Raw genomic sequence first — 27,059 nt, forward strand, 5'->3', positions numbered from 1 at the left:
ACCAGTCTGGCTGAAATACTGCCTAAGGAGATCCTCTCTGGTCACTGTACCAGAAGTAAGGAATTCAGTATGGTTTTTCTAACATAAGCTCTAGATGAGACTGAAATTATTTTTGAATTTCTAATTCAATAATCAATACCTCCAACTCAACAATCTCCTATCAGTACTAATTTGTCTGGTCTTCAAAACGCTTGTAAGTAGAAGACTCCAGAAATTTGGTTTGACTGTCAATCCCCCAGGTCAGACGGGTACACTGCTGTGATTTCTGTCAGCCTGTGAAACCTGGTTTTGTCTTGCCATGAGTTCCTACTTTCTTTTCCCTTCTCATTCCCATCCAGTAAGTGACTGAAAACTGTTTTCTACATCATTTAGTTCCAAGAAAGAAACATGTAAACTATAAGCAGACTTAAAGATTTACATACATAGGAAGTTGAGAGCAAATCCAATATATCTATTTTATCTGAGCTTACTGTCTGCTTTTGTTTTAGGCAAACACAGATTCTTTTTTTTTTTTTTTTTTAGAGAGAGAGAGAGTGCACGAATGGAGGACAGAGGCAGAAGGAGAGAGGGAGGGAGAAAAAGTGGAGGCTTGGCGGGGGTGGGGGGAGAGAGAGAGAGGGAGAGGGAGGGAGGGAGAGAGAGAGAGAGAGAGAGAGAGAGAGAGAGAGAATATCTTAAGCAGGCTCCACACTTGGCCCAGAGCTTGACACGGGGCTCACTCCCACAGCCCTGGGATCATGACCTGAGCTGAAATCAAAAGTTGGATGCTTAACCAACTGAGCCACCGAGGTGCCCCAAGATTAATTTTTATGTGTGCATTAAATATCAAAGAATTCATTATCTAGTAACCTCAGTTTTTGACACCTTAGCTTCAAGTCACAGTAATAAAACTTCGAACACAAAACACATTCACTTTGGAAATCAATGGTACCAGATCCCAGACCCTCTCCATAATTTATCAAGACCCAAATATAATCCCTGTCTAATAAGTTACAAGAGGGTGTATTTGTGAATAAGACTGTCTCTAGCTCAGTCCTCCAGAGAGTTACCGAAAAAGCCAAATCACTTAGCAAAATTAGTGGTTTGGATATTTGAGATCTAATTTTCTAATCAGTTTCCACGTTGCACTGTCCTCTATGAATCTGTCCTGCAGAAGTGAAATGCTTACCCCACTTTCTTGCTCACTCACCAAATGAAACTGATGGAACACAGAACACCTTACCAAGTGGCTCTCAGGTGAGGAAGTCTGAATCACGGATCAGAAAATGATCTCTTGGTCATACAGCAGAAAGTGGTGGAGTGGTGGACCGGTTCCCCATGTTGAGGGGCCTTAAACGGCTATGCCAAACTAAAAAAAAGTTATAGTCAGAGGATAAGACCATCTATCCCCTAAGGGAAGCAGTGGGCTAGGCCACACACTCATCGTCACAACACTTTGGAGCCAACAAATAACCATAGACTTAGCAAGGATGAAAAGTTCCTCAGAAACCAAGTTGATGAGGAGGGACAGAGCGATACTTAAAAACAGATCAACAGGTCACCAAATCTTTGAGCAATTCCCTCTCCTCTCTCTCTCTCTGGGGGTTTCCCCTTCCAAATGGAGTAGGACAAAATGATTTGATGGGTGACATCAGCTGAGGATCGAGGAGCCGTGTGTCAATCGCCTTCCCCTGTTGAAGGCTGGCGCTACTGAGAATTTCAAGTCCCAAACGCAGACTGCGTGACCGCGGAGATTACTCCTTTATTGGTTTTTAATATTTATAAACTTGTTTATTATTTACATGCAAACTTATTTATGAGAAGTCAGTTTTGCATGCCACACAGATGATTAGTGAAATGCAATAGAGCAGTCATCTTTCAGAGCTCCTGACCATGTTTCTTTCTGTAGACTTGGAGATACTGACCATATTGAGACGTGTGTGTGTGTGTGTGTGTGTGTGTGTGTGTGTGTGTGTGTGTGTTTAAGAGAAATAAGACAGTGAAGAGACAGAGACAGAGAAGCTAAGAGAAAGAATGGAGTAATCCTCAGATCCCGAGGACCACAGGAGACAAAGTGGAGGCTTGGGCAATTGGTTTTATCTTTGAGTTCACACATCCAGTAAACAGGCTTCTTTTCCTTTATAAGTAAATGAGATAGGAGTGCCTAATTTGGCTGAACCAAGCATGTGAAGTAGGGGGAAAAAATAGACTCTCTGTAAATGACTAAAGTTGGCCAACAAGGGTTTTCTTCACATTCTCTTCCAAACTTACCTTAGCTTATTTCCAAGCAAACTATGCTGCCCACTAAACACATCTCTCATCCACCTCTATTCTGGATTTTCTTATTTTACATCCTCTGTTTCTCCCTCACTTTATCTACTCCTCTGATATCCCTGTAAGGCAGCATCCCATAGGGTAATCCCTACTGGCTCTAAACCTGCATTTAAAATCTTTATCAGTTGGCACTAATGGTACCTAAGAAGTTTATGATGCATATCTTCCCTCTGTTTTGCCAAGCTGTTTGCAGACAGGGAGAGAGTCGGAATTCGTTCGGTAGCTTCAGAAGGCCTTGTATAAAGAATTTTAGTTATTTGAAATATAAAAATAGAGATAAGGTGAGCACTTGCCTTTATTCCAATCAAAATGGCGTCCTTCCCATTCCAAAAATGCATTATTCGTTTCAGTTAATTTCCAATGAAACAGAGCAAAGGTAAAAGTACCAAATTAAGCAGACGATCTCTGCTTTCTCTTCTGAACTCCCACATACACTCTTCCTTCAGAGAAATAGAAGTCTGTGATATATGAAAGTCTGCTGTCTAAATGTCAAATAGATGTCTTGACAAATGGTTCCTGATGTCCACGATCGCCTCCTGTCACTTATTAGGCTCATGATTTCTTACAAATTTCTATTCTGTATCTAAGGTTAGCAATTTGGATGTAGCCTAAATATAGAGAATCTGTAGATTTTAAGGACATCTGTGGTAGCTTAAAATAATGCACAGTGAAAACATATTTTGTCCAGTGTAGGCTGAGATAAAACTAAAAAGAAAATGTCAGTTTTATCACATGAAAATATATCCTTGCCATCAACTTCTTAAGGATCTCTGCAGGCTATCCTGCAATAATCCAAAGCATTTTCAGATAATTCAATCATATTCCAAATGACGAATAAACTTTCAAGGGTCAATTCATGCTATATAGCTAATGTAACGGAAATTGATAAACTGTCTACTAAGGGCTTAAAGAGTTTAATTTTAATGGATCATTACTATTTTTCAAAACTAATTTGTAAAATGCAATTACATTGGTAAACATGAGGAAAGTGATATAAAGTCCTTTGTCATTTTTAGTTTATGATTTTTAAAATTTGCTATGAATTCTTCATTTCAATAAGTCAGTGACATTGATTGAGCTCTAAATTGATACTTCAGAGTTAGGGAAATTAACTCCTTTCTCCTCTTAACAACTATATTGGGGGGAGGTGCTCAGTCTCACACACCTGCTTTGTCATATTTCTTATTTTATGGCCAATCTTTCCCAAATTTTAAGTGACATTATATTTGAGAGAAGCATAAATATTTTCAATAAATACTCCTTTTCCTAAAAATTTTGCTATACACTATGTCCAAGGATACATGCTTTCCACTTTGCAAAGTAGGAAATTCTTTCTCTATAACTTGGTGGAAATGTGTGCCGTTTTTTACCTTTTCATTTATATAGAAATCAGCAATTTTAATTAATACAATAACAAATATAATGTACGGCCAATATCTTATTCAAGATATTCTGTCTGTAGCTGATAGATTATAAAAATTTTTAGCAATAGGGTATATTTTCTGATATTGGAGTTGGAGAAAAGTTGTCTTCTACCTAGAAAGTTGTCCAGGTTGACTGAGCGTTGTCTTAGATTAGGGTCTTAGAATGAATTATACCAGGTCAGTAGGAACTGGCTCTGGGTAAATAAGAAATGTCATTAACCTTTTCGATGGAATTCTAAGAGTAAAAAGCAAAGTCACTCTCACCAGCCGTATTAATTACTAAGATCTGTAACTCTAAACCCATCTTACTCCAGAAAAAGTACACATAAATTAAGCGGATTTGAATTTACTCTGAATGACAAAATAAAGCAACATGAAAAATATTGTAATTGCACAGTATCAAGAAGCATGAAATCCATGCAAGAAGTTGTAGGGGAACAGATGCTATGCTGGCTAGTGCAATAGAAAGTCTACTATCAGCTGGCATTACAAAATACAGCGTAAAAACAAGTTATTTTCTTTTTGTGGGCATTGTATCACTCAATAAATGAGCTGACCTGGGAATTTATTTGGAGCTAAATTCAATCCTCAACACTCGTTCTCTCTGATAGCAACAAGGGACTGCAACTTAAACAGCAAACTCTTTTACTTGTAGACCATGTGTGAGTTACTTTTTAAAAAATATTAAAATTCAGTGATCCCAGGATTCTGCATTTTATGAGTCAAACGTACGTCTTAAGTATAACTCACGGTTATAGCAAAAAGGTGCTCAATATTTCTTATGATTTGTCATTAACTGAAGTTAATAAGAACCACTCCCAAAGATTAATTAGGAAGTCCACATCACTTCTGCGAGGCAGGAAAGAAAGACAGTATTACACCCAGAGCTGAATGGGTGTGTTTAGAAGGTGAGAGAACCCGCAGGATTCTGCTAACTGCCTAGAATTAGCAGCAGTGTCTACGTTCACACCTGGCTCTGTTCTTTATCCTCTGTTCTCTTCTATTAGAACAACTTCTGCTCAAATGAGAAGAGCCAAAGAAAGGCAAGCATTCCGCTTAATGGTGACTGAATTTTGGATAAAACTTGACAGTCAAATTGAAACACAAATCAAGCCCAGATTCAGCTGGCTTCCAACCTTCTGCTATGTGTCCTGTATTCATGGTAAAGGTCAAAGGTATCTCATCTCAGGTGTATAACCCAAGGGTATTTATTTCTTCACCTATAACTTTGCCTCACTGGACTTTAGACCCCTGTTTATTCAACACGCAGCAGTGCGAACACATACTGTCAACGTAAGAAGCGATAGGAGGGTGACTCACATGGTAAAGACGTCAAGTGTATCTCCAGCAGTTCTTGCCATCTCAAAGTAGGTTTGCAGGATGTTGACAGTTCCAGAGAGCGCTTCATGACCACAGCCACAGAAGAGGGCAACCCCAGCGTAGAGCAGGATGGTGGCAATCAGAGAGGCATAGGGAATGCCTCCCAGGCATTTAATACAGCACTCAAAACACCCTGCAGAAGACCGACGGGAAAATGTTAGAAATTTATATTTTTTCTTCATCTAATTAAAAAAAAAGTCAGCATTATGGGAATGTATATTTGCATTTAAAGATGACATCAGGTCAACACGCACATCCAGTCCTAGGCTGCCCTGGGGGCTATAAAAATCAGGTTTCTTAATTATATGCCCATCCCCCACAAATAAGAGAATATTTACTTCCATTGTTCTATCCCCAGACCAACAGATGCCCTTCCTTCCCAACTCAGACTTCCCACAATCTTCACAACGTGCATACATATCATTCTACCTTCACTTTATTGCTGTCAGTTTCACATGCTTGAGTTTGTATTTCAATGACATTTACTCTAAGGAACTCCCTGTAGCTGTGTTTTTAAAATAGTGAGTCAAAACCTATTCAATGTGAACCTAATTTAGTGAACTTCAACCAGAGATTTTGAGAAGTTTGAGAGAATAGACTAGACTATCTGAGAACATTGCATGTAGCAAGGCAAATTATATTAGAATCTTTTGAGTTAAGAGGGTAGTGTACGTTAGCTTTGTAGTGACTCAAATGCAGAACCCAGTTCTTGGCTGTGGTGCATGACTGAAAGCAACGAGAACGATACGGGCACAGGAGAAAAGAAAGACGAGGACAGGTAAAATCTTGACTCTATCACTTTATGTTTTTCAGTAGGTTTATTCTTTTCATTTCATCGTTTGTAAAAGGGTGACAGAATTTCCCTCAAATCATTCTTTTTAAAAAAAAATTTTTTTTAACATTTATTTTTGAGACAGAGAGAGACAGAGCATGAACGGGGAGACTCAGAGAGAGGGAGACACAGAATCCAAAACAGGCTCCAGGCTCCGAGCTGTCAGCACAGAGCCCGACACGGGGCTCGAACTCACAGACCGTGAGATCATGACCTGAGCCGAAGTCGGCCGCTTAACCGACTGAGCCACCCAGGCGCCCCTCCCTCTAATCATTCTTGTGAGCATTAAGTAGGTAATCACACTACTGGGTATTTACTCAAAGGCTATGAAAACACTAATTCAAGAAGATATCTATGCACCCCTGTGTTTGTAGCAGTATTTATTTACAATAGCCGAATTACAGAAGCAGCCCAAGTGTCCATCGACAGATGAACGGTTAAAGAAGACGTGGTGTGGATATGTATATACATGTGTATGTGTGTGTGTGTGTGTGTGTGTGTGTGTGTGTGTGTGTGTAATGAAATATTATTCAGCCATAAAAAAGAATGAAATCTTGCCATTTGCAATGACATGGATGGAGCCACAGTATATTACGCTAAGCAATATAAGACAATCAGAGAAAGACACATACCGTGTCTTGATTTCATTCATATGTGGAATGTAAGAAATAAAACAAATGGGCACACCCAGCTGGCTCAGTGAGGAAAGCATACGACTCTTGATCTCAGGGTGATGAATTTTAGCCCCGCATTGGGTGTAGAGTTTACTTAAAAATAAAATCTTAGAAACAGAAGCAAACGAACAAAGGGAAAAAAGGAGACAAACCAAAAAACAGACTCTTTACTATAGAGAACAGATGGTTACCAGAGGGGAGGTGGGTGGGGGGATGGGTAAAGTAGGTGATGGGGATTAAACAGTACACTTAACTTGGGAGCACTGAGTAACATAAGGAATTGTTCAAGCACCCCATTGTACACCCGAAACTAAAACAACATTGTAGGTTAAGTACATTGGAATTAAAATGAAATACAATTTAGAAGCGAGCTAATAAAAAAATAAAATAAGAGTGAGTCAATACATAAAATAGTGCATGACAAACAGTAGCTACTCAATAAATATCATATCTACCATTGCTAGACACACCTTTAACTATATTGAGATGAACTATGATTGTGTTGTAATGTGGTTTTCAAAAACACGTTGACTACAGTAATCACTTCTGTTTTTTAAAGCTTTGTCACGTTAGTCTTTTGAAAGATAACTTTTTGTTTAAGACATCAGGCTGTTAGTATCAAAAATAACTGTGAGAATTTGCTAGGTATCTTCTAAGAGATTAACTAGAATGCCTAAGTGTGTATGTTTTGCAATAAGACATATTGATGAGGTACTTTGCACCAGTTGCTGGTGAGAAAGGAAACACAAAGGGCTGCCAGGCCCAGAGCAACTCCTACGATGATCTCAGTTTCCCCTCCATCTACCTGTGTCCCTCCATCCCCCTATCCCCATTCCAGAGATTTCCTCCTACTCTTCTCCTTTTGGAAATTCTTGATCCAATCTCCTTTCATAATGCTGAAGCCTCTCAAAAACTCTCCATATAACTGACTCTTCCTTTCTGCAGAAGCAAATAAAAAATGAGATTGGAAAATGGACTGTTATTTATTGTACTTAAGTCACAGGAAGATCTGTGTGCACCTTATCTAGAATGCATATGTGTTTATAGTAACATATGATTCATGCAATAATTGTAAGCTTCCTGTGTGAAGTAACTCTACATTTAGAGAGTGGTCTAGACGGCTGATTTGAACACTGATCATTGGAACTGGCCTTCTTGAGAGAATTATGGCTCACCTCTTCTGCCCCAGAGGCAAATAAAAAGAAATCAGAACACCTCTGCACTTTCAAAGCAACTGTTATTACAGAAAATCATTTCCTAAACCTTATTCCCCCGACACACACACACACACACACACACACACACACACACACACACACGTGCGCGCGCACACACAGAATGTGGGGAAGCAGAAAACGGTAGAACAGCTTGACACTTCATACGATGGGAAGCGATTTCACTAGCAGATGGATGAGACCAGAGTGTGTAGCCTCTGAATGTCACTGAACACAGTCTTGAGTGGAGATTAACAGGAGAGCAGAAAAATCTTTGAACTACTCTCTGTCTCTCCATGTTGTAAAATTTTCACCTTATTGATTATATAAAGATAAAGGAAAACAAGAAACAAAATCAGTACCAACCCAAAGAGGAGTTACCCCTTATCTTGGGAAGCGCCCCAAACACTCCCATGATTTCAAACCCCATTGTGATTTCTCCCTACTACCGTTCTTGAAGAATTTGATATAGGTATGGGGGCTTTCCTCTGCAGTCAGAGCTGTCAAAATCAGATTAATGTAATGTAGTCAACAAAACCCTTCGGAATAGAAGTCTAAAGAGAAAGAAAGAGTCCGAACATCAAATTCACAGATAGGAATTATCTTTGCTGGGTCCTCCTAAAGCTTTTAACAAAGCAAAAATAAAATCAGAATGAGGTCCAGGGACAAATGAAGAGGTAAGCCTATAGACGGTCATTAAAATGCCACTGACGACTTTTGATTAATTTTGTTCGTCTGAATTCTAATTCAGAGTCAGTTTCTACTTCTTTTACATTTTCCCAGTTGTGGTTTAGCAGTTACCAGTTACCTAGACTGTATACGTTCAGGAGGTGGCGGTGGGGAGGGGGGGAGGGTTGTTAGTGTCACAGTCTATAGGATTAATTACAGCTTTAACTGAGCAGTGCCTTCTAAATTTCGACAAACATGAGAAAAATTTCAATACTGCGTTAAACCCAAATTGACGACCCTGAGTTCAACGGCATTTCTGAATGAATTTAAGGTCTCCAAATCGAACGGATTTTTTTTTCCTCCCTGTTGAAATGCGGCCATTTAAATCCCTCAGAATTCCATCATCCCTACTGACAAATCCAGGTTTCTCTGAACCTTCCTCACTGCCACGTTAGGCTCGCTTCCTTCAATTTAAGCCCCAATCCTCTGCAAGAGTTTTACTCAAAATAAGAAACAGTAAGAATCTTATCATGCACATTTTGCACTTGGGATGGTCTAGATCCTAACTGCCCCCGCCTTGCCACGGGGCCCGAGTTGCCTGTTGGATTTAAAAGAAGACTCTCAGAACTCCCGTCGGGGGAAGCGGAGCATCACTTCAGCCTTCTCTCCAGCTGCCAGAATCCCACAGAGCTGCTGGCAGGAGAGCATCTCTCCACCCACAGTGAGAAGGAGCCTTGGCAGAGCAGCAGAATCACCATGGCAACCGTGCTCTGGGGCCCGGGACGTGCTCCCAACAATCATCCTTTAAGGCTGAGGCTTCCGCTGCCTCCCACCACCACGTTTTCACTGCCCCTCAAACGAGAAATCACTCCATTTAGTGATGATCGGTGAGAGCGTCATACGCGGAGGGCCGGCACGGGAGAAAAATAACATTTCTTGAGAAAATCTCTATAAAGACAATAAAGATGAATTTGCACAGCAAACGCTTTCAGTACAAGCTGTGAGGAGAACAGGGCCACCGACTCTCGAACAGAGCCAATGGTTCTAATGCTGAACGTGGAATTTACAAGCCATCCGGTAGATACTACCAGTACACACACAGAAGCACTTCTCACACCTTCTTACCCGGTTGCTGGCTGTATTTTCTCAGATTAACACTACGCCTTTAATCTCATATGAAAAAAATACATTGAAGGAATGACTGGACTTCCTTTTCAATACTCGGAAACATTAGCATCTGTCCAATATCTAGTGGGGTTATACACGGACTTGCCCCGATATAAAAATTCAAAGAAGACAGAAGCTCTGGACATAGTCCACATTTTTTTTTAGAAGGATGAGATCTACGAGTACTTTACTTCCATTTAAACACTGTGAAATAAACACAAGCCTTTGCCACTGCTCTTTCCACAAAGTGCACCGAGATAAGTCAAGGGGAAAGAACGTAAGCCAACAAGACAAAGAGCCTGGAAGAAAGGCGTCTGGGAAGGGAGGCTAGCACGGTGGTGGATTCCGGAAAAGAGGTTAACAAATGATATGGGCAATTATTCATCGATAAATATTTCCTAATGAGTTGATGCGTTCTCTACTGAGCTATGATGTCACCTGGGTCACTACCACGTACCCAGAGAGGCCTGGGTTTGTTTGGGGGCTGTCCGTTGTGCTCCATCAGTGTCCTGGTCTGTCCCTGGGCCAATATCACACTGCCTTACAATATGTCTTGCTTTGTGGTGGAGAAAATTCCCCCAACTTGTTCATCTTCCTCCTGCGGATCATGCTGTTAATGGCCCTCCCACCTTACCACGTAAATTTCAGGAACAGTTTGTCTGTTTCCACAATTTAACTAATTGGAATTCTGATTTGGTATCTACACACTGATTTTGTATCTAGAAATTTCACAAACTTCTTGTGATGATCTTCTGAATTATTTTGATTCTGTGAATTACTTTGAGTTTGTTGATGATCATACCATCTGTGAAATTCTGAGCTTGCTTTCTTTTCATGATTTGTACCTTCTACTTATCTTCCTGTTGGCTTATTCCGTCAGGTACGATGCACGGAGACAAGGAGAAACAATGAAAAAAGGGCACCTTTTCTTGCTCCTGATAATAAAGAAAACACTTGCCAGGTTTTACCATCGAGTGTGATGTTTGCTGTTGGTTTACTGGTGAAGGAGGTCTCCTTAATTTTGAATTCCATAACATGCGTTTCCCCCATCTGTTGAAATAATTTTGTTGTTTCTCTTTATCTGCCATTTCAATAAGCTTTTCTAATTTAAACCAGCATTCCTGAGAAAAATCCAACTGAGTCATACTGTATTTTTCATACGTTGCTGAATTTGTCATGCTAACATTTTGTTCAATACTTTTGCATTTATCAATTCACTCCACAAATAGTTCCTGGGTCCTCACCAGGTGCCAGGCAGCATGCTAACCGCCAGAGCTGTGCAAGTAAGGAAGTAAACAAGGGCCCTGCTCTCTTTCTAGAGGTGGGAGACAGACAACCAGCAAGATGCAGAAGTAACACACGAGAGGTGGTGGAAAGTGCAGACAGAAAAACCCAAACAGGGAAGGGAAGTAGGGAACAGTGGAATAATGATCTCAGTTTTTTTCAGGAAAGGAATAACCAAGGTGACATTTTTAAAAAGACACGAAGGAGGGAAAAGAGCAGTCCCAGAGGGTCGGTGGGAGAAGAGGGTTTCAAACAGGAAAAGGAAATGCTAATGTCCTGAGGTAGGTGTGTGACTAGAGTCTCTAAGGAAAATTTAGGAAGCCATTGATGGTAAAATAGGTTGAAGCTGAAACAAAGGAATATAAAATGAGGCTAAAAACGTAATGGGTGAGGGTGGGGACATCTATGTTCATGAATGTGACTGACATCTAATTGTTGCTTTCTTGTTTTGGAATCAAGTTTATACTAGTCTTGTACAGTGACCTCCTCCTGTCCCTTGGGGCTGTGGGGTTGTTTGTGTCAGGTTTAGCTGAACAACAAATATTTGGTAGAACTAGCTAGTAAAACCATTCAGGCCACTTGTGTACTTTGGGGGAAGAATTGTAACTACTAATCTAATTTGCTAATATTTATAAAACTAATCAAGATTTCTCTTTTTTTAAGTCTGTTTACTAAGTTCAATTTTTATATATTTGTACATTCAATATAAGATTTAAAATTTATGATGAAGTTGTGTGCAATTTTGTTTTACAGTGTTTTTTAAAAATTTTTAATGTTTATTTATGAGAGAGAGAGAGAGAGAGCACAAGCAGCAGAGAGGCAGAGAGAAAGGGAGACAAAGAATCCGAAGCAGGCTCCAGGCTCTGAGCTGTCAGCACAGAGCCCGACACGGGGCTCAAACTCATGAACTGGGAGATCGTGACCTGAGCCGAAGTCAGGTGCTTAACCAACTGAGCCACACAGGTGCCCATTTTATAGTATTTTTAACTTATTTATCATCTGTTCATGTTTCCTTTTGTTTTCTCAGATGACTTCAATATCCGTCCTTTCTGCATTTCTCTACCCCTCTACTTTTCCATCTCCCCTCTGCCTCCCCACCTTTATCTCTTTTCCTTTTTCTCTCTTTCTCTAGTTTTTTAAATTTTTAAAAATGTTTTATTTATTTTTGAGAGAGAGAGAGAGAGAGACAGAGACAGAGCTCGAGAAGGGACGGGCAGAGAGAGAGGGAGACACAGAATCTGAAGCAGGTTCCAGGCTCTGAGCTGTCAGCATAGAACCCAATGCAGGGCTCAAACTCATGAACCATCAGATCATGACCTGAGCCGAAGTCAGACGCTTAACCAACTGAGCCACCCAGGCGCCCCTCTCTATTTTTTAAGTGAATTAATTTATTTTGAGAGGGGAAGGGCAGAGAGACAGAGGGAGAGAAAGAATCCTAAGCAGGCTCCAAGCTGTCAGCTCCAAGCCCTACTTGGGGCTCTCGATCTCTCAAACTGTGAGATCACGACCTGAGCTGAAATCAAGAGTCACACCTCAAATGACTGAGCTACCCAGTCGCCCTTCTTTCTCTGTTCTTAAAGTCCACCAGTCTTAGGATAGCCTATGTTTTATGTTTCATGTTTGCTACATTAAAAAATAAAGATTAAAAAAACAGTTTTAATGATTTAAAATATCACATTTTATCTTTCATTCAGGTTATAATATTTCTATCCCAGTTTAGTGCTGGGGTTCTCCGCCTACTATAGCTTGAGTTCAGAAACTCAGGCTGAAAAAAAGGAGACATCGTCTTGAACCCTGCCAGTCATACCCTCAGAATAAAAAACATCAGGAAAGTCTCACTTTGACAATTAAATACTCTGAGCTCCAGGTGAGAGATGCCACTTCGACTCAGAGTCCAAAGGCCAGAAAGAGCCATCATGCCTCCCTCTCAGTCACAAAGAGCAATTCTATGTTTCCACAAGAAGCAGCGCCCTAAATACTTAGCAAATAGTACTAATAACTATCATAATAAAATTCTAATGTTTCTTAATATTACTAGGCTTTTTACATAACCCATTTTGCATGAGTATTTCATGTTTCATTAATTTCTGTTTTTAACTTATTTCTTTGATTTTACTTTATTGGGGTATATTTTGCTGTACATTTCATAATGTCTGGAGGCGGTTGCTGACCTCATTAGTTTTTAGTCGTTCTTCTTTTCTAATAAAAACCTAAGGACATAAAGTCCCTTCTAATTGTGCATTTCACAAGTTCTGATATGTGATCTTTTCATCATTGTTCAGTTGTAAGAATTTCCTAAAGCCTACTGTGATTTTTGACCCAAAATGTATTTATATATTTGTTTTCTTTGATTTTTTTGTTTTAATTCCCAAATATGTGATATTTTTCTGTGTTTTTGGGTTATTATGTGTTCATATCTTAACTGCATCATTGTTAGAAAACGTGAGCTACAGAATAGCAATCTTTTGGAATTTATGGTGAGTTCCTTTAAATTCAATCTTAAACTTGGGTTTTTCAGTCTCAGGTAGCAGAAATTAAGGTCACAAACTCAGAGGAGAGGGGGCTTGTGGGATCAAATTTTGAGGGGACTTCCCCTCCCAACCCACCCAAGGTAAAAGGAAAGTAATTTTCTTTTCTATCATACACAGAATTTTTGTCATGATTGCTGTTAGGTTTATTTTTTGTTTTTCTTTTCCTTTCATGGCTTAGCCCTCCACCAGTGCCTTTTAGAGTCCTGGTTTTTACACTATGTATTCCAAGCTGACTCCATGCCTGGGGTGGAACTCAGGCTCAGAAGACCAATGCATACATATATAGGAGTAAATATATTTTAATTACATCTATACTTTACATATGTGTATATTAAATACATACACATATTAATTCCAGAATTTTAACTCTTTTACAACAGCAAAGTTTTGCATGTCATGTAGTCTACCATACTGCTGGGAGTTCACTCTTATACAGGGACAACAAAAGATCGATAGGTTTTGGAGGAATATATCTCAACTTGAAAGAAGGAAACCAAAATAAACACAAAAGAACTCAGAGAAATGAGAGACACAGCAGGCAGTTGATGAGGATTTAAAAACAGTACGCTCACACACACACACACACGCACGCGCGCGCGCGCGCACACACACACACACACACACACACACTCCTACATTCCCCTAGGATATAAGTAAATACATTGCATTCTTGAAATAAGAGTAGATGCTAACAATAGGCAACTGCAAAAAAAAAAAAAAAGTCAGAAGCTCTTACTAAATAAAAACATGATAGCAGAAGTTTACATTTTAATGAAAGGGCTAAAAGACAAAGGAGAGGAAACATATGACGCGGTAGAACAAAAAGACAAAGATGGAAACTAAAGAGAAAAGATAACCAACTTAGGAGATCAGATAAGGAGGTCCAAGATCCACATTCAAATATGAGGTCCACCGTGAAAAACCGAGAAAATGAAGATTAGCAAATTAGCAGACACTCAAAAACAGTTTCTACAATTGAAGAATGTGAGTCTCCAGATTGATAGGACTCTCCTTTCTGGGAGGATTCCCTTCGTGGCATCCTTTTATCCCCACAACTACTACTGCCCCATAGCCGTGCCAATACCAAAGCACAGAGAGGCTGGGGTTGTGCTGTGTGGCCAAAAAAGCACTTCTAGTTACAGCTACTGGGGCCATGGCCAATAAGGGTCTTAGACAAAGTCATCAACACACAAGGGAAATGTGAAGTTATCACACGGGTAAAGTTAAAGCAAATGACTTTTCAGAGGACTGTTTCTGAAAATGAGTAACAATTCAATATAGCCTTAAGATCCTTCAGTGTCTGTGGAGATGTTAGTGGCACGGAGCCAACCCGACCGTCTCTTTCCCTATTATGCAAGGTAACATGTCCCTTGAATAGAAATAGTACAGTTACCATTACATCATGACTTGACTGTACTAAGTTTATTTCACAAATTCACCCCTTTTTTCTCTGGCTTGTTAGCAGCATGGGCACTGAATCACTCTATCAATATTCAGGGAATATTTTTGAGCACATACTAGTTTTCTGCACTGAGTATACAGGAATGACATATACATATATATGGCCTCTACTCTTTTTGAGCCTACATACTAGGAGAAATAAAATCAGAAATTTCTAGTGCTTTTTCAGAAAGGCTTCTAAAATTATTCTTTCTAAATATCTAGCACTGTGATATCTTGAGTGCCCAGTCAGAACACCCAGGATCACAGCCTGGCTTATCTGGCTTATCTACTAACATAAAAGCACAAAACTGTACTTCTGAGAAATGCATTATACTGTAAAGTTTATAGCAGACAGACTTTATAATAGTTAACCCTTTAATTAATGACATGATCATCTCTCTCCATATATTTTTTTATTTTTAGAGAGAGAGAGTGAGTGCAAGTGGGGAAGATGGGCAGAGGTAGAGAAAGAGAGAGAGAGAGAGAGAGAGAGAGAGAGAGAGAGAGAGAGAGAGAATCTTAAACAGGCTCCACACTCAGCGTGGAGCCCAACATGGGGCTTGATCTCACGATGTTGGAATGACCTGAGCAGAAATCAAGAGCTGGACACTCAACCAACTGAGCTACCCAGGCGCCCCATGATCATCTATATTTTTAAAGCATTCAAGAATAAAGTCCACTTAATCCCCAAATAGTATTAAAATTTTAACTAACATTTAAATATATTCCTAGTCTAAACAAAATACAGAGTTAGGATAAACATTTGAATAATTCAGGGCAAATTAATTAAGACAGCAAACTAAGATGACAGGTTTTAAATGTACATATGTTAGTCATTGCTACATACTTAACCAAATCAGTTCCTAATACTAAAAAGAGCATCTTGAAAGAGGAAAATAATATTGGGAGATTTTCTTTATCCCCTCCTAATTTTGTGGCTGGGTACCAAAACCACCAGGGCTTTTGACAAAAATAGAGATCCTAGGATTTCCTCCCTTGACAACTCTGTTTGTATCAAATGCTTCAGTTGACTCTGACGGAACAGCATGGAGAAGCCATGTAGTACTGCATAAAATCATATTACGTGCCTAACATGTTTTAAGATGAGTTGATAAACTAGATACGTATATAATACAGGGATTAAGAAGGATTTACTCTAAGAATTTTGAACAGATTATTAAACAAAGTAAGCAGTTTATAACTCAATCACATCCATAAGGATTTTTTGAGCAGTTCCAATGCATCAGAAACACAGCCAAGACTTTTAAGGTGTCAACTGTGTGCTCTCCACAGCAACGCTAGGAGGGAGGTATGATCACATACAGGCAATTTTACAAATGATTATTGAGGGTCAATACTGAAAAGTACATGAAGGTCTATGTAGTGTGGGCTTTCCAGAAGAATGATATTTTTCTTTCTACCATTCGTTATTAAGGAATTTTGAGAATACTAGTATTTGTGATTCAGATTGCTTTTATAAAACTGTATCACTGATTACAGAACATTTTGTACTGGTCAACATGACTTGGCAAGAATGTCTTGATTAATTAAACATATTTCCCTAAGCAGAAAAGTTAATTGCTTCAATAATGATTAGAGCCATATTCTCTCACTGTGATAAATAAGCCTGGAGGGTGAGATAGCAATCAGGTGGAGACATATTTCTCATGTGAAATCAGAGCAATCCCTGGGGGGGTGGGGGGAGTGGAGCACAAACTACTCTGAATTTTAGACCCCTGTGAGGTTTTGGTAGCACACATCTTGCTCAGATGATGTTTGGGGATCTAGCTAAAACTCTTATCTCCCCCTGCAATGAATCGACCTATTACCATAAATATTGGCATGACTTGTTTCCTAACAACTTTCAAATTTGTTCAAAATGTTGTTTGTTTGTTTGTTTGTTTGTTTGTTGGGTCACCCATTGGTGCCTCATGAGCCATCCCCAAAATGTATTAGCTTAAAACAATGATATATTATAATTACATTTCTCATGGGGTTACTGAACTCAAATGGACAGTTTTCATTTGGGATTATTTAAGCAATTGCAGCCAAAAGGTGGGTGGGGCTGGAAGTCATGTGAAAACTTGAGTGAACTGGATGTCCAAGATGGCTTCTTCGCTTGCATATATGGTGCCCAGGTAGCATGCCTGAAATAACTGAGGACTCACTAGGAATATCTCATTTCTAGTGGCCTCTCCAAGTAGCTATTAGGGCTCTCTCACAGCACGGTGAGACACAATGGGAGACTTCCATCAAAGCAGTAGCTCCAAGAAAAAGAAAAAGTTTCCAATCTTCTTAAAGAATGAGCCCCAAGATGGCAGAGCACCATTTTTGCCACACCTCCTCTCAAAATCATCACCGACAGCCCAGATTCTTGGAGGTTGAAAGGTGGACTCCAGCTCTGGATGGAAGAAGTGGTGAAGAGTCTACAGCCATCTTTAATTGGCCACAAGATTATCCAGTTGGAAACTGAACTCTCTACCCCAAGAGCTGCTTTGGTTTTCTCCATGATGCTCCTGAGCATAAAACATACTGTTGATCTTAGTTGTTGATTTGGTTCGTGGACTCTTCTCACCAAAATGTAAAAACGATCAGCTCAAACATTTCTGCTTTTTGTTCATTTTTATATGCCCCGTTCCTGCAATAGTATCTTCCTCATGGTGGGTGTTCAACTAATATTTCCTGAGTAAGTCAATTAATTGGAAAATCTGTCTCAACAAACAAATAGGACAGGTCAAAAAAAGTCGCCTGCCTCATGCTTTCCACCATGTCTACCCTGTAGACACAAATGTCAGAATCATGAAAATCTCCTACTTTGGGATCAAGAAAGACAAATTTGGGGAAGAGATATTGGTTACAACACTATTTTTACTTTTTGGGGGGTTTCATATCTCTTGTTTTTATCAGCTTGTTTTTCTTTCCGTGTAACACGTAAACAATGTTTCTGCAGGTTTGCTGGGGAGATAATTCAAAAGCCCTCCTGTAATGGATCATCTTAATTTTGTAGAAGAAAAAACTTGGATTAGGATACTCATCATACAATAGCATACAGCCACGCACCTGGCAATGCTTGCACTTGAACTAATACGCTTGTCTCTAAAATTCTGCTCTGATAATTACACCATACTGAGGCTTATCAATATGACTCTCCGCCAAACGAAATAAAGACACATACTTCTCCTCCAAAAACAATACAGAAAAAGTTCACAGAAGATCCTGAGAGCCTCCGAATGATTAAATTCCAAACAGAAAAAGTTGACGGCATTGACAATAAAAGCAGAGTCAGTGGCCCCCTGAAGCAAACAAATTTAGGAAAAGAGGATGGTATTTTTAAAAATGCATTCATCACACGTTATTTACTACTGTTCTATAACATTTGCTGTGATTCTGAAAATCGTTTGTTAAGTAATGCTCCAAAATAATGTGGTACCTAAGACAGACTTTCTCTGAAAGGGCTTTGCCTTCCTAGATGGGTCTTTCCCTGATCGTACGTGTATCACCCACTCAAATGCTGGAGAAAATCTTTGGAAACATAAATGAAAGTAGGTCACCCTCCAGCTTAAACTCCTTCCTTGACTTTCCTTTGTGCTTCGCCACCATTACAGCGTCACACTGGCCTTACACACTGGGGTGCTGTTGGTGATCTCTCGCCGCCCACCGCACGCCAGCTCCACCGGCCACCTTTCCCTTCCTGAAGATGAGCCTTTGCCCTCATGCCGTTCCTTCCGCTGTGACTCATCTATACTCCTTCCTTCTCACGGTCTACATCTCTTCCTTACAGGGAATCCTTTTCACGGCTCGTGAAAGAGGATCCTATTTTCAACATGAAAAAAGTCTCGTGGAAATTGCATATTCACTAACGAAAAGGCAGAATTACTTAATCGCACCGTGACTTAAAACTCATCCATTACTCACAGGCATTTACTTCTTAAACTGTGCATTTTTCGGCACCAGTATTTACCACTTGGTCACTAATGATGAGCCTGCACAGATGGCCAACACGTGCATTCGGTGGAAGTTTGTAATATAGCACAGGAGCACCGCTGTTAACTGTCCTATGTTAAATATAGATGAGCAATATAATTTAAAAAATGAACCATCACTCTTTAGGAGAGACCACTTTTCCAAGAAAACGAGAAAACCTGGTGATAAAACGGATCCTGTAGGATCACTAGGGATATGCTGTTTTACATAAAAAAAATAATTCATACCCATGTGAATTACACAACTTAGGATGCGTGTTTTATTCTTGGCTGATAGGGTGCACCACGTGTTATTAAAAAAAATTTTTAAGTGTCCCTGCACATCACAATGGAGCCACAATAGTTGCCAAGAGTTTTCAGGGTAATAAGGCATTCTATGTTTTCAAATAAACATTATGCGTTATATAATGAAGCAATATGGCATTATAAGGCTGTGTTTTTAACATTAAAGAATATAAGGCTTTGTATAATTGTGCCAATTAAGTATAGCAGTTTGGATTCCAGATCAGGTATCCTGACATGGTACTATCTTTGAACCTCAAGACCAAGGCAATTTTAAGATGCTTTTTATCTTTATGACCACTGAGAAATTTTTTATAAAGAAATTCACCTCTAAAAAAGCAATATTTTGCTTATGCCATTATTTCAGATATTCTGTGGATTTTTAGAAAATAAAATTAGTGTTTATATTCAATGTAACGTTGGGGCACTTGAGTGGTTCAGTTGGTTAAGCGTCTGACTTCAGCTCAGGTCGTGATCTTGCTGTTTGTGAGTTCAAGCTCCACGTCAGGCTCTGTGCTGACAGCTCAGAGCCTGGAGCCTGCTTCGGATTCTGTGTCTCCCTTTCTCTCTGCCCCTCCCTTGCTCGTACTCTGTCTCTCTCTCTCAATAATAAATAAACTTTAAAAAATTATATTCAATGTAAGTTTATTCTTTAATTAAGTGAATGTATTAGGCTATTAAGGGGGGAACATCTGAATTATTTCTAAAAACCTTATGCAAAATTTAGCTGATCAGCAAATATTGTCTTCATGTATTTTATGATTATATTGTTATTTTAAAAATAAAAGAATAAGTGAATTTTTAATGTTTAATTTTATTTTTGAGAAAGAGAGAGAGTAGGGGACGAGCAGACCGAATCCGAAGCAGGCTCCAGGCTCTGAGCTGTCAGCACAGAGCCTGACACAGGGCTCTAACCCATGAGCAGTGGGATCATGACCTGAGCCCAAGTCAGACACTCAACAGACTGAGCCACCCAGGTGCCCCTAAAGTTGTTGTTGTTTTTTTATTTTTAATTTTAGAGAGAGAGCGTGAGTGGGGGACAGAAATAGAATGGGGGGCAGAGAGAGGGAGTCTTAAGCAGTCTCCATGCGCAGCGAGGACCCGATGTAGGGCTCAATCCCACAACCCCGGGATCATGACTGGAGCGGATATCAAGAGTCAGATGCCCAACTGTCTGAGCCACTCAGGTGCCCCCAATTTCTCTTTTAAAAGACAACACGAGACGCTCCTGGGTGGCTCAGTCGGTGAGCGTTGGACTTCAGCTCAGGTCATGATCTCCCAGTTGGTGAGTTCCAGCCCTGCCTGGGGCTCTCTGCTGTCAGTGTGGGGTCTGCTTTGGATCCTCTGTCCCCCGCTCTCTCTCTGCCCCTCTGACACTCCCACTCTCTCTCAAAAATAAACATTTTTTAAAAATTAAAAAAAAAATAAAAGACAACATGAATTCCTTATTGAAAGTTTGCTTCTTCAATTCAGTTCATGGAAATTCACTATGACATTTGCAGACACAATCATGGTTCTCGAAACATAACAATAGGTTTTTAATGCAATCTGGTATTTTAGAATTTACACATTTTTTCTCAATTTAAAGATGATTTTGTTTCTCAGGCAGGCAGATGTTAAAATTTTCCATTTCATAGTTATGGCATGAGGCAAAATTTAAAGCCATGTTCTGAAACGTCAAAACGACAGGAACATTTTGAAAGTACATTTCCTAAATCAAAAGATTATTTCAAAATATATATGGAGTAGAGAATAAGTCACCTCTGGACAAATCACATGATGGTGTTGTATCAGGAACATTAGCAGAATTTTCAAAATGGGTACATAACAGTTATTTCTTCACAATTAGTCACAAACAACTGTCACAATATGTTAGGAGAAGTCTCTTCTGTGGTCCAAAAGTACCGTCAAGGGCTTCTGAATTATCTAATGTATATTTGGAAGTAGGAGAAATGGCAGCATTTCAAAGTAGAAATGTCATTTCTGTAAGCACTACCTTTTCTCAAGCACCCAGAGTCTTTAAAAAGCTAAAATATGTCTTTAAATCAACAGAACAATAGTCTTCTTTTCTGTCCATGTCCTCCTCGTTTCAAGGAGCTGTTGGTACCTGTTCTGATCCCTCAAGGACAGGGAAGTGTTAGTTCAAAGTCTGTAATAAATCTTTTTAAATATTCTAGAGGCAATGTTGATTTTCTCGGAGCCATGCCCAAGCCTGTCACTTCGCTTGTATTACAACTGGAATGAGAGCACCGAGATGACAAAATAAAAACGCAGCGTGTTTTTGTTGCGGTGATTGTCACTCTCTACTAATTTGTCCCATACCCCAAATGCTTAACGCCTTTTGCTTCCTTTGATCAGATCCCATATAACGCCTAGATAGTAGTGGTGACAAAGGTTAAAGAGGGAGATAAGAAGACTCCAAGGCAGACTGTGAACACGTGGTAACAGAATATGCCCTTGGGCTGTTTTTATACTCTGCTCACCACAGGGCGCGTCTTTAAGAGAACTCAGTTGATGTCTGAAAACCTGCAATTCACATAGATCTTTCTTCTTTCACATTACTAATCCCCAGAATTTTATGAATACACACAAAGCTCATTTTCAGGTCCTGCCAGTCACCGCTAGCGGCTGTGGAGCAAAAGAAGAATTGTTGCAAAAGTAACAGCAGAATGCCCGTGGAAAACCGAAAAAGCAGACACGTTAGATGAAACATGAGGTTTTTGTCATCTCGAGTCCAGACCCTATAGAGCGCTTGGATATAGTGCTCCTATGTCGTGGTTTGCATGTGATTCGGTAACAAGCCTCTGAGATGAGGGGTCAAGATTCATGGATCTTTCTACGTGCTGCGTGTCCTATGGAGTCTGGCTCACGAACACAGTGAGCACGGAACAACCAAGGACCTATCTTCTTTCTCCATGTTGTGCTGTTTTTCTTTGCATCAGTTACCGACGTGAGTCAAGTTCGCCCATCAAAGAAGGTCTATCCTTCAATTTCAACATGTTGTCCACTCAAATTATATTGGAAAAAATACACTGGAGTCACAGCAACAGAATCAAAAGATGGAGCTAAACCCAAGCAAACCTTAGGAATATATCTTACTGCGTAACGAAAAAGCAGTAATTTCTGTCTTTGGCCATGAGTGGTCATCACTGAGGTATAATGAACAAAGTCCGCAGAAAGTCGTAACAGAACTGTGTTACATTTCTGCCTTTTTTTTCAATAAGTAGCAGTTCCTTAAATCTGTCTAATGCTTGCTGGCTTTTCCCTATTTTTAAAAAGCAAAATCTAACTTAAGAAACTCTACAGGAAGGTTTTACGAGGTACAGGATTGGTTTTTATTACCCTTAAAGTTGTTGTATAAACTCATTAGCTTAATGGTTTTTTTGAGTCATTTGGAAAGTCCTAGCTTAGATATCCTTAAAGATACTGTTTGCTAAAGAAACACATTCTCTGGAATTAAAACATGGAAGACAGTGTTTTGTATTCATGGTGAAAACTATTGACCCTTCAGGCCACTTCTACAGATATATATGATCAAATCCAGAAAATTAAAAGGATCTTTTTTCTAACGCATCTAACAATGTTCACTCTAAGATTGAACTTGGAAGGGAGACAAAGTAATTAGAGTGAGACATTTAAAATAGATTTAATTAATGACAGTGAAAAATACATTCCAGTGGTATGATAGTCTTTCCTATTTTCTTTAGTTCCCAAATGTGACCAAATCCCATGCAATAATTTTAAATTATATGATGCATAATGTCAAATAGGTAAAAATGGCTCTCTACTGTTAGAACAGCAATATTTTAAAAAAATCCTATCATTGTTTGCAGATGATATTCTGGGAGAAGAGGCTGACAGTAACTCCAACGATGTATTCTCATAAGCAAATTCTAAACAAGGCCTCGCCTCGCTGCCGTTTAGTTATGTAAAAATGACGTATGTCTCCAACGTTTTTTTCCTTTCACTTAAGAAACCACAAGAGTTGAAGTATCTTACAACCAGAACTGAACAAAGAAAATCCACGGGAAGTAGGAAAGGGGCCTTGACCAGATAACTCAGGACAAAGAAGCACGTGTCCGGGAGGGGCTTTGGACTCTGTTTCCTTCAGTCCAGTGTTTAATGGAAATCAAGGGGATTCCCTCCTCTTTGCTCAACATTACTGTGACTCCCATTTCAACCATGTATTTGACTTTTTAACTCTGTTAGATGTGGCTGGGAGTCAGGAAGCCTATCTGTTTGGAAATTTGGCAAATGCTAAAGTACTGAAAGAAAAAAAGGATACTTCTGGAGGACTTTGGCCAGAATACTCTATTTTTACCAAAGGGTTCCGGAATTTGAAGTGGTAGACTTATGGTATTTCCATCATTCATTACCTAAATTAAGGGAAAATAAGATGAGCACCAGGTGATTTACGGAATGGTTGAGTCACTATGTTGTACACATGACACTAATATAATATTCCATGTTAACTAACTGGAGTTAAAATAAAAATTAAAAAAAAAAAAGACAGAGAGGGGCAACTGGACAGCTCAGTTGGTTGAACATCCAACTCCTGATTTTGACTCAGGTCATGATTACAGGGTCATGGGATTGAGCCCCTTGTTGGGCTCCATGCTAAGTGTGGAGCCTGCTGAAGATTCTCACTCTCTCTCTCTCTCTCTCTCTCTCTCCCTCTGCCCCTTTCCTACACTCACACTGTCTCTCTCTAAAATGAAAAATAAAAAAAATTAAAGAAATGAAATAGTTCATTAAATTACAAAGCAAAAAGAAAATATGGAACATTTATCAAATAGTTTGGTTGCTTTTCTTTTTTGTTTTAAGTTTATTTATTTGAGAGAGAGAAGGAATGAGAGCAGGGGAGGGGCAAAGAGAGAGAGAGAGAGAGAGAGAGAGAGAGAGAGAGAGAGAGAGAGAGAGAATCCCAAGGAGACTCCTTGCTCAATCTCATGAACTGTTACATCATGACCTGAGCCAAAATCAAGAGTCAGACACTTAACCAGATGGGCTACCCAGACACCCCTGGGTGCTTCTGAAATAAGAGGGAGGTATTCTTGTCATTTATAAAGATCTATTAAGCTACTAAATGTTGAATCTATTACTAGACAAATAATAGTCACAAATGTAGTACCTATTTAAAAAAAAAAACAAGAAAATAAACTAACAGAGTATTTATGAGTCCAGACATTAACACCAATAATTTAGGACTCTTAACACTGAAACAAAATCATATTAAAAATGTACCGTGCACTATCTATACCATTTGCTCATAATACATATGCACTGACAATAGACCTGAGTCAGTCTGAGGGTCAGATGAGAACAGAAAGACACTGCCTTGAGGGAGGGTGTTTGGCCCCAAACCTGCCATAGGCTCCTCATTTCCTTTGGCGGGAGGCCAAAATCCTAACAATGGTTTTCAAGACCCCACCTGAGGTTCTCCATCATCTCTCTAACCTCATCTTCTTCTTTCTGCCTCCCTCCCTTTGCCACCTTCTCTCTCTTTTTTAAATGTGTATTTATTTTTTAGAGAGGGAGAGAGAAAGCATGAGAGGGGCAGGGGCAGAGAGAGAGGCGGGGGACGGAGGATCCTCAGCGAGCTCTGTGCTGAAAGCAGAGAGCCAGATGTGGGGCTCGAACTTACGGACCGGGAGATCATGACCGTAGGAACCCCCCAGGCGCCCCTGCCACTTTCTCTTTGATGTGGAACTAACAGCCTGTGCATCCTGAGTCTCGGGCTTTCCTAGTGGCCATGCTCTCTGCTGTAGACATTCTTCCTTCAGTTATCTCCTGAACTAACTTCTACACGTCCTTCAAGGGTTTGCTCAAATTTTATCCTATCCACTTTACAAACTGTTTCCTGTTTTCCCATACTCATAAACGTAGACCTTAGATCCCCTGTATCCTGCTCTTTTTCTTGTTTCCGTATAGCATACGACCTTCTAGCATCATACAAAACTTACTTACTTATATTATCTATTGTTTATCTCTCTCTTCCATTGGGATGTAAATTCATACACTGTTGGTGGTCAATTAACATTGGTTAAACCAATATTATCTTTCATACACATAAAACCCGCGCTGACAATTACAAAGTAAAAACCTAGAATTCATAGTCGACAAGGAAAATAAAAAAAGAGTTGCTTAAATATGCAGAGCTCATATCCAATATCCCACATTCCAATGTATTTGGAAGTGCTACATTTCCTCTATTTAGAAATAAAAACTATATTCAATATGTACTCGTAATGAAAATATAAATTAATACTCAAAAACTCAAAATCAAATTCACGGCCATAAAGATAAATGGCTTCCTGTTAAAAGCTGTGTGATATGGCCCACAACCACAAAGAAAAGAATGCAAGCCATTTGACTGAGGCCTGGCTTTCCACAATAATGCAAGAATTATTATTAAACTCCCAGAAAATAAAACTATAATGTCACTTTGAGATTTTAACAAATTTCGCAATAGAGCCCATACATAGCAATTCCATTTTCCAATTACTTTGGCCACCGATATAATCAGTATGGCAGGTATGTCAGTAAACGGAAGTAAGGAGAAGGTGTAGATATTCAGTCTCACTTCGTGGAACATTTCTCCTGATCGTTTAAGAAACAAAGGATCAAATCAAAATAAAAAGTCTACCGACATAAAGCCATATGACATAAGCCATAAACATGGTACTGTTTATGTAGAAAATAGTGCAGATATATTTACCCTCCAGAACAATGAATCTCAAACATACGTTCTAAATTGCTATATGGTAAGCAAGACAAGCACCACAACTTAAGATTCAAAAGCAAAGAGTTCTGAGCAGGGAGCCAGGACCTGCCTGCTAAGCGATTTCCACTGCCGGTCACGGGGCAAGCCTCTAAACCCTCCCACATTGTGAAATGATCCAATGGGCTGAATGGTCTCTAAGGTCCCTTTCTGTTTATAAAATGAATGGATAAAGAAGAGGTGGTTTTTGTATACAATGGGATACTACTCAGAGATGAAAAAGAATGAAATCTTGCCATCTGCCATAATGCGGCTGGAACTGGAGGGTACTATGCTAAGTGAAATAAGCCAGTCAGAGAAAGACAAATATCATATGTTTTCACTCATATGTGGAATTTGAGAAACTTAACAGAAGACCATGGAGGAAGGGAAGGAAAAATAAGTTGCAAACAGAGAGGGAGGCAAACCGTAAGAGAGACTTAAATACAGAAAACAAACTGAGGGTTGATGGGGGTGGGGAAAATGGGTGATGGGCATTGAGGAAGGCATTTGGGATGAGCACTGGGTGTGGTATCATGGGATGTATCACAAGAGCCATGTGCAGGGGGACATGGGGAGAAGATGCCTCTGGAGCACGGAAGATTGGCCTGCCCTTCATGTCTACTCATGACCTCTCTTCAAGAAGCACTCATGGCTCCCAGAGCTGCCCTTCTCTGGGAAGTCTGAGGGAGGATGACGGGGTTTGATGAGGCTACCATGCTCCATTTTTGCCAATGGTTCACCTGCCAGATTGTACATACGGAATGTGTAACATTCTAGTGGTACGTAAAGTTTTGAACTTCAGAGGTCTTTCAAAGAATAGGGTTTGAAATTGTATTATAGTAGTAAATTTTCTTAGTTTTGAAATATTTGATATTACATTTAAAAGTATAAGAAATAACTTAGTGTGTTATATTTTAAAAAATATTATAAAATGTAACATCATCTTATAACGGGAGAGTAAAGTCTCACACAGATTTACAAACACCTGATATTTAAACTTTGTAGCTATAGATGTTCTGCTGCTGTGTAAATTCCACTCGGATTGTTATAATGAATACTGATATTTATATACAATGCAATGAAGGGGTCTGATAAAGAAA

At 39.5% G+C, this 27,059-nt stretch overlaps 1 protein-coding gene across 1 annotated transcript in view; it reads right to left on the reverse strand.

Annotated features, from left to right (window-relative positions):
- Positions 1–27,059, reverse strand: part of GPM6A (glycoprotein M6A) — a 363,090-nt gene that overhangs the window by 40,110 nt on the left and 295,921 nt on the right. Inside the window, exon 2 of the mRNA XM_047857647.1 lies at positions 5,058–5,250. Coding sequence (XP_047713603.1) covers positions 5,058–5,250 — 193 coding nt within the window. The remainder of the gene's footprint in view (positions 1–5,057; positions 5,251–27,059) is intronic.

The sequence above is a fragment of the Prionailurus viverrinus genome, chromosome B1 (assembly GCF_022837055.1).
Source record: "Prionailurus viverrinus isolate Anna chromosome B1, UM_Priviv_1.0, whole genome shotgun sequence".
NCBI classification, from domain to species: Eukaryota; Metazoa; Chordata; class Mammalia; order Carnivora; family Felidae; genus Prionailurus; species Prionailurus viverrinus.